Raw genomic sequence first — 8,874 nt, 5'->3', positions numbered from 1 at the left:
ACAAACGATTAGGGGAAAAAACACGGGAATTTTACTTGAAGCACGTAGTGAGATAGATTTGGCAGTAATCCCGAAAAAACAAAGTATATGATTATGTCTCGTGACCAGAACATACAACGTAGTACAAAATGGAAATATAAAAATTGGAAATTTATCCTTTGAAAAGGTGTAAAACTTCAAATACCTTGGAGCAACAGTAACAAATATAAGTGGGATTCGGGAGGAAATAATCGCAGAATAAATATGGGGAATATCTGTTATTATTTCAATCTGGTTTAAAAAAAACTGAAAGTTAGAATTTATAAAACAGTTAACATATAGTACCGGTTGTTCTGTATGGTTGTAAAACTTGAACTCTTACTTTGAGAGATGAACAGAGGTGAAGGTTTTTTTTTTCTTGTTTATTTACAGCCTGCATGATCCATCACTGTGGAGTAATACTACATGCATTGCTTTATCTTATGCTATGTATAAATAATTACTTTATATTATTCTCAGAATTATTTTATAGTCAATATAGGTGGATGAAATTTTGTATTTTTCTGTCATTGTAATTTGTCAAACTGTATATTGTTAGTAAATCTGATCAAGTTCTTATGGTATTTGTGCACTAGTTTGTCTTTATTCACTGGCCAGTTTTCAGTCAGCTGTTAAAAGTAAAAAAAAGAAAACATTTGAAAAAAAGAGAAGCACTCTATTCAGAGATGCGTTTGGAAATTTACATTTCATAAAACTTTTTTAATTTTCACTTTTGGTTGTATTTCTTATAACCGTTATAATGGATTTAATCAAGTGTCAGTGATATAATTTATTTATCTTAGGTTATGATATATATATATATATATATATATATATATATATATATATCTCATAACCTAAGATAAATAAATTATATATAATTTTGTTTTATTAGATTTATTTTTTTATTTATTTTTAGAGTTATTTTGGTTTTTATGGGGTTTTATTTTGTTATTAATAATATCTGCTGCGCAACAATCGACACCATAAGGCCAGGACCGGTATTGCTGATGTCCTCAAGCGTCGTGGATGGGAAGTATACGAGGAGATCCACTGCGTTTCATCCTTAGATTCGAACAGAAGAGCAGATATTGTGGCCATCCACAGGACTCAATCTAAGGGATTAGTTCTTGATCCTACAATTCGGTTTGAGAGGGATTCCCTGCAGGCACAACACGTCGATGAGGAGAAGAAATCCATTTACGAGTCCTGCATCCCTTATCTAAGTGAGAAATATAACATTCCCACTAGTCAGTGGAGTGTTTCTGGTCTTTTGTTTGGTGGGCGTGGCACACTCCCTAAATTCACATGTGATATTTTAAAAGCACTCGGACTCCGATTTTTTGAAATTCAAAAAACTTTGTTGGATATTCTCAAGGATTACCATTTATATTTTGGCCATTGATGATTGTGTTGGATTTGCATTTCTCTGAATTTTTTACTAAACAATTCCTGTCTTTCTAAATTATTCTGTAGTGCTTTTATTCTGGATCTTTATGGTCACCCTCATTGAGGGCAGATTATTTTCTTTAAATATTTATATAATCTAAACTGTTTGTGACGATTTTATTCAGCTAGTCTATTAAGCACAGGAATAAACAACTGCACCTACGTAATGATTGTCTTGACTCGTTGAACACAGTTGAAGAAGGAAGTAGCAATCAAGAGGAAGACTGGAAGAATGTTTAGAAGTGTTTATAAACAACTGTCACGCTTTGTAAGTACTATAGAGCCTGTGAACTGGAGTATATAAGTACGTTCAGATAACGCTGTTACTATTAACACATCAAGCTCTCGCAGACCAACAATCGTCTCCAGACACAGAGATGGCTTGTGTGAAGGTAAGTATACGAACCTTTTGTATTGAGGTTATGAATTAGTGTGAGAATTTTAAAGAGATTTCCGATAATCTGTACGTAGAATAGCGACATAACAGAGTAAAAATACTAAGAGAAAAAGTACATTTATTATAGCGTGCACGAGTTAAGTCGTACAAGTATGAATTACATTTAAAAAGTAGTTTTTAAATGTATTGGAATCATTTTGAAATAAAATTCATTGAGCAAATTTCCATATTTCTTGTGGAATATTGTAGGACTATCTTATTTTAATTGTTGATAATTTAATTTGTCTTATTAAAATAATAAAATTTATCTTCACGGCCAGACGCTAGCTAAAATATATTATTATTATTATTATTATTATTATTATTATTATTATTATTATTATTATTATTATTATTACTATTATTATTATTAACTTATATAGAGCATTCGATTCCGAACGAGTTGAAACAAAGATCATAACATACGCCTACATTGTAAATGTCTCATTCTGCTTTTAAATTGATACTTGTATAATAGAGATGAATAAAACTAACTGCCGCTCTCGCTCGCTGTGATCGTTGCATTTGTCTTTCGAGTCTCGTCTCGTCATTCTCGTGCGCTTCGAATCTCGCTCATCATTCTCGAAATAGCATTTGGTTGGCGTGGAAAGATTTCGTAACTTTGAATAACATACATCATTGAAATAAATAACATTATAAATGTTTAATTGAGACAAAAAGACAAAACAGAATAGTATATTAGTTACCAAAATGTTCTTACCTATGGTTATATAAATACAAAAAAAAAAAAAAAAAAATCCCAAATAAATTTGCATTTCTAAGAAACATAAAACATAGTGTTAACATGTTTTTACTTGATATTGCACACTTGATCTCAAACATATGAAAAGGAAATTCCTAGCCTATTAGTAAGGGCGTAGTAATTAAATAAAGATTGGGGAACTGATTATTATACATTAAAAGATAGGCCTAGAGATGATGTTTCAAATAGGCTACTTGATTGTTTATACATATATTTATTTTTTTATTGGGTTATTTTACGACGCTGTATCAACATCTCAGGTTATTTAGCGTCTGAATGATATGAAGGTGATAATGCCGGTGAAATGAGTCCGGGGTCCAGCACCCAAAGTTACCCAGCATTTGCTCGTATTGGGTTGAGGGAAAACCCCGGAAAAAACCTCAACCAGGTAACTTTCCCCGACCGGGATTCGAACCTGGGTCACCTGGTTTCGCGGCCAGATGCGCTGACCATTACTCCACAGGTGTGGACCTTATACATATATAACAGTTGCCAAAGTAGATAAAAGTTCAGTTAGGTATAAACAACTATGACGCTTCTAAACTGCTTGACGTTCGGGACTTCGGGAGTGATCAATCTCGAAGTTTCGAAACACTCATAAGCAGTCTTTACATCAACGACGTGACGTATACAACATTGTCGTGCAGGTTTTCGGCTTTGCAGGCGCTGTTAGTCTTGCTTTCTCGATCGTTGTTCATCTCTATTATGTAATGCACTGTTCATTTCGTTCGTGAAATGCCTTTTCTTTTCTAACAAGTACACTTCTCAAATCTCAAATTCTTCTCAATCACAGAGTATGTCAAAGTTTCTTAATTAAAAATATTACAAGTGAATCTGTTAGAAAGGATTAGATGTGTTGTTAAAGTACCTAATACAGTAGGTAATTACAAAAAAGTTGAAACTAAAAAAGTTTCAATCAAAAATTATAACCGTATAATAACAATAGCCAGTATATCGAGATACAACACGACTAAAATTTGCTAATAATGCCTATTACTCTCTGCAAAGACTAATGAGGAGAAAGAATGTAGTCTACTTACAGCAACGTCATCAGAACAGTTGCCATAGTGATATATGGATGTGAAATATTGAGACTATCATAAACATCAGAGGAAGTCTTAAATAATTTTGAAAGAGAGATGCTGAAGAAGATATAATATGGCCCTAAATGGTCAGTGTAGACTTAAATATAATCAAGAACTTTATGATAATTTTCTAAATACAGAGGACCAGAGCTTGTTCACTTAAATTAAACTTAAGGAGTTAGGTTCAACTTACAGCAGTAAAATTTTGGAAATATTCAACTTTTTTTCTCAATTACTGTATCTTGTACAATAATGAAAATTAGTATGTGCAAAACACTGTCCCTCTGCTATATGAAAAAAATATTTTTAAGATTAAAAAAAAAATATTTACATTTTTTTTTTTCAAAATTCAGTTCACTGTGCAGTGATGAAGCGTTTCCCACATAACTCAAAAACTATCCAACATTCCGTGATGAAATTTTTTGTATATATTTATGCATTCCATATCTACAATATGATGCGAGATCACTTCTCTACCTTTGATAGATCGTCTGATAAAAAATAAATTCATTTTAAAAAATGGTCAAATACCAGTATTTTCGTCTAACATAAAATAATAAAAAAAATATATTAATTAAGGAATGTAGTTGAAAGAGCATGATATTGTAAACATAAGTTTCAGCAATAAAATAAAAGATAGAGAAAATGAAAAAGTTAACAAGTTTATAACTTATGAGGGAAACGCTTCATCGCTACACAAGTGAACTACCATCATTATGAATTTTGAAAAAAAAAAAAATAATAATAATAATAATATTCTTTTTAAATCGTAAAAATATTTTTTCCATATAGTAGGAGGACAGTCTTTTACACATACCAATTTTCATTATTGTACAAGATACAGTAATGGAGGAAAAAAATGTTGAATATTTCCAAAAAATTTACTGCTGTAAGCTGTACCTAACCCCTGAAGAGGATAGAATGATCAGGCCATATACAGACTTCCACCAGAACGAATGCCAAAACACGCTATGAAATGTTTCATAGAAAATAATTTTTATCTCGAAAAGGAAGCAAAAACGAGTAAAATTGTATTACACTTTTTTTTTTGTCTTAAATATCTTAAAGAATAACCCCTTTAAACTAATGACGTTACTTACGGCTCACCCTGTATATTTGTTATGTTCATCTTTCAGATTGCTCTAGTGCTCGCAGTGGCAGCTGCCGTTGTTGCAGAGCATGGCCATGACTATGATGTAAGTATTTTACAAAAATAATAATCATGAAGTTGTTACTCTGCATACAAGAAATTCCTTGTCACGTCCTAAAAAATTAATTAACACTGACGTTTTAGGCTCACCCTCAATACGACTTCAGTTATGGAGTGAGTGACGCACACACCCACGACATCAAGGAACAACACGAGACGCGCGATGGCGACAAAGTTGAGGGATACTACAAGCTGGTTGAGCCTGACGGCACCACCCGCACTGTCCACTACACCGCCGACAAACACAACGGATTCCACGCTCACGTCCAGAAATCCGGATACGCCAGTCACCCTGCATCGCATTCACATGGATCTGAGCACAGTCATCATTACCACTGATATTAACACCTAATCAGAACCTTTCCACTTGTAATTCTCTCTTATATTGTCATACTATGCATGTATTTATATGGAACCTTTAAACTCACGTGTTAATTAAAATTTTTGTGGATATTAAAATCAAGAGATATTTAGATTATTATCATGTGTTAATATTTGCATTGAAATTCATTGTTTCAACGCGTTCCAGATATCAATGTTTGTAAATGTAGTTGAATTTTTAGGTGTATACTGTATTTTATAACTAATTTATTGCCTTGAAATTTTATGAATAAAATAATTTATTTTCTACTGCAATTGTTGTATCATATTAATATTTAAATCTCATTTTTGCACAGTCGTGTTCTTTTTGCATACACAGCTATGTTGTAAGTAAATTTTCTACAAACTTGGCGTACAGGTACTTGTAAATTTAAAAAGAACAAGAACTCTGACAGAACAAGCTGTAACATTATTTATTAACATTAAAATTGAACGTGAAGTTTGAAGAATTATTAAATGTTATGGAATAAAGACCGTCATCCTCTTCATTTGTAGAAAAAAAGATTTAGATACTTCAATTTCGTATATTGGAATAGCTTTTTATTTATTTGAAAAATGCATACATATAAAAGACAGTCGTATCCAACAAATAAAACAAAAGAATATAAAAACACGGTCACCTAGAAAATTATACATTGACATTAACAAAATGACTAACGTTCACTTCAGAATTAATACATAATAAATAAAATAAAGATATAAATTATTATTGTGCAAAAAATAATATGTAATACACGGGCGTTAAGTCCGTAACACAACCTGGGGAATTAAAAGAATTCGGCGCAACCGCCTCTTGTTTTTCACACTCTTCTTATTCAAGCCACTGTCTTATACGAATTGTTTCTGCCCACAATTTTTTACTAAACTGTCCATCTATTGGAGTATTATACAATACAAGGGTACAGTGATCAAATCTGATTGGCAGTTTTTCACACACTTCTTATTCAAGCCACTGTCTTATACGAATTATTTCTGCCCACAATTTTTACTAAACTGTCCATCTATTGGAGTATTATACAATACACGGGTACAGTGATCAAATCTGATTGGCAGTTTTTCACACACTTCCTATTCAAGCCACTGTCTTATACGAATTATTTCTGCCCACAATTTTTACTAAACTGTCCATCTATTGGAGTATTATACAATACGTGGGGCAGTGATCAAATCTGATTGGCAGTTTTTCACACACTTCTTATTCAAGCCACTGTCTTATACGAATTATTTCTGCCCACAATTTTTACTAAACTGTCCATCTATTGGAGTATTATACAATACACGGGTACAGTGATCAAATCTGATTGGCAGTTTTTCACACACTTCCTATTCAAGCCACTGTCTTATACGAATTATTTCTGCCCACAATTTTTACTAAACTGTCCATCTATTGGAGTATTATACAATACACGGGTACAGTGATCAAATCTGATTGGCAGTTTTTCACACACTTCCTATTCAAGCCACTGTCTTATACGAATTATTTCTGCCCACAATTTTTACAAAACTGTCCATCTATTGGAGTATTATACAATACGTGGGGCAGTGATCAAATCTGATTGGCAGTTTTTCACACACTTCTTATTCAAGCCACTGTCTTATACGAATTATTTCTGCCCACAATTTTTTACTAAACTGTCCATCTATTGGAGTATTATGCAATACATGGGGCAGTGACCAAATCTGATTGGCAGTTTTTCACACACTTCTTATTCAAGCCACTGTCTTATACGAATTATTTCTGCCCACAATTTTTACTAAACTGTCCACCTATTGGAGTATTATACAATACATGGGGCAGTGACCAAATCTGATTGGCAGTTTTTCACATACTTCTTATTCAAGCCACTGTCTTATACGAATTGTTTCTGCCCACAATTTTTTTACTAAACTGTCCATCTATTGGAGTATTATGCAATACATGGGGCAGTGACCAAATCTGATTGGCAGTTTTTCACACACTTCTTATTCAAGCCACTGTCTTATACGAATTGTTTCTGCCCACAATTTTTTACTAAACTGTCCATCTATTGGAGTATTATACAATACGTGGGGCAGTGATCAAATCTGATAGGCAGTTTTTCACACACTTCCTATTCAAGCCACTGTCTTATACGAATTTTTTCTGCCCACAATTTTTTACTAAACTGTCCACCTATTGGAGTATTATGCAATGCATGGGGCAGTGACCAAATCTGATTGGCAGTTTTTCACACACTTCTTATTCAAGCCACTGTCTTATACGAATTGTTTCTGCCCACAATTTTTTACTGAACTGTCCATCTATTGGAGTATTATACAATACGCGGGTAAAGTGTTCATATCTGATTGGCAGTTTTTCACACACTTATTATTCAAGCCAATGTCTTATACGAATTGTTTCTGCCCACAATTTTTTACTAAACTGTCCAGTATTGGAGTATTATACAATACATGAGGCAGTGATCAAATCTGATTGGCAGTTTTTCACACACTTCTTATTCAAGCCACTGTCTTATACGAATTGTTTCTGCCCACAATTTTTTACTGAACTGTCCATCTATTGGAGTATTATACAATACACGGGTACAGTGTTCAAATCTGATTGGCAGTTTTTCACACACTTTTTATTCAAGCCACTGTCTTATACGAATTGTTTCTGCCCACAATTTTTTACTGAACTGTCCATCTATTGGAGTATTATATAATACACGGGTACAGTGTTCAAATCTGATTGGCAGTTTTTCACACACTTCCTATTCAAGCCACTGTCTTATACGAATTATTTCTGCCCACAATTTTTTACTGAACTGTTCATCTATTGGAGTATTATATAATACACGGGTACAGTGTTCAAATCTGATTGGCAGTTTTTCACACACTTTTTATTCAAGCCACTGTCTTATACGAATTATTTCTGCCCACAATTTTTACTAAACTGTCCATCTATTGGAGTATTATACAATACGTGGGGCAGTGATCAAATCTGATTGGCAGTTTTTCACACACTTCTTATTCAAGCCACTGTCTTATACGAATTATTTCTGCCCACAATTTTTACTAAACTGTCCACCTATTGGAGAATTATACAATACACGGGTACAGTGGTCAAATTTGATTGGCAGTTTTTCACACACTTCTTATTCAAGCCACTGTCTTATACGAATTATTTCTGCCCACAATTTTTACTAAACTGTCCACCTATTGGAGTATTATACAATACACGGGTACAGTGATCAAATCTGATTGGCAGTTTTTCACACACTTCTTATTCAAGCCACTGTCTTATACGAATTATTTCTGCCCACAATTTTTACTAAACTGTCCACCTATTGGAGTATTATACAATACACGGGTACAGTGATCAAATCTGATTGGCAGTTTTTCACACACTTCTTATTCAAGCCACTGTCTTATACGAATTATTTCTGCCCACAATTTTTACTAAACTGTCCATCTATTGGAGTATTATACAATACGTGGGGCAGTGATCAAATCTGATTGGCAGTTTTTCACACACTTCTTATTCAAGCCACTGTCTTATACGAATTATTTC

General features: G+C 33.2%; 1 protein-coding gene across 1 annotated transcript; it reads left to right on the top strand.

Moving 5' to 3' along the window:
• The first annotated feature begins 1,773 nt into the window (after positions 1–1,773).
• Positions 1,774–5,589, top strand: LOC138716409 (cuticle protein 19-like). Its single transcript, XM_069849473.1, has 3 exons — positions 1,774–1,859; positions 4,888–4,947; positions 5,046–5,589. The coding sequence occupies exons 1-3, from the start codon at positions 1,845–1,847 to the stop codon at positions 5,298–5,300; spliced, it is 330 nt and encodes a 109-aa protein (XP_069705574.1). The 5' UTR covers positions 1,774–1,844; the 3' UTR covers positions 5,301–5,589.
• The last annotated feature ends 3,285 nt before the right edge of the window (positions 5,590–8,874 follow it).

Source organism: Periplaneta americana, chromosome 16, assembly GCF_040183065.1.
Source record: "Periplaneta americana isolate PAMFEO1 chromosome 16, P.americana_PAMFEO1_priV1, whole genome shotgun sequence".
NCBI classification, from domain to species: Eukaryota; Metazoa; Arthropoda; class Insecta; order Blattodea; family Blattidae; genus Periplaneta; species Periplaneta americana.
This window is presented reverse-complemented; position numbering and strand designations above follow the sequence as displayed.

Coding starts and splice junctions, on each gene's coding strand:
- LOC138716409 (XM_069849473.1), top strand. Junction 4,948..5,045: donor AGCATGGCCATGACTATGAT/GTAAGTATTTTA, acceptor CTGACGTTTTAG/GCTCACCCTCAATACGACTT.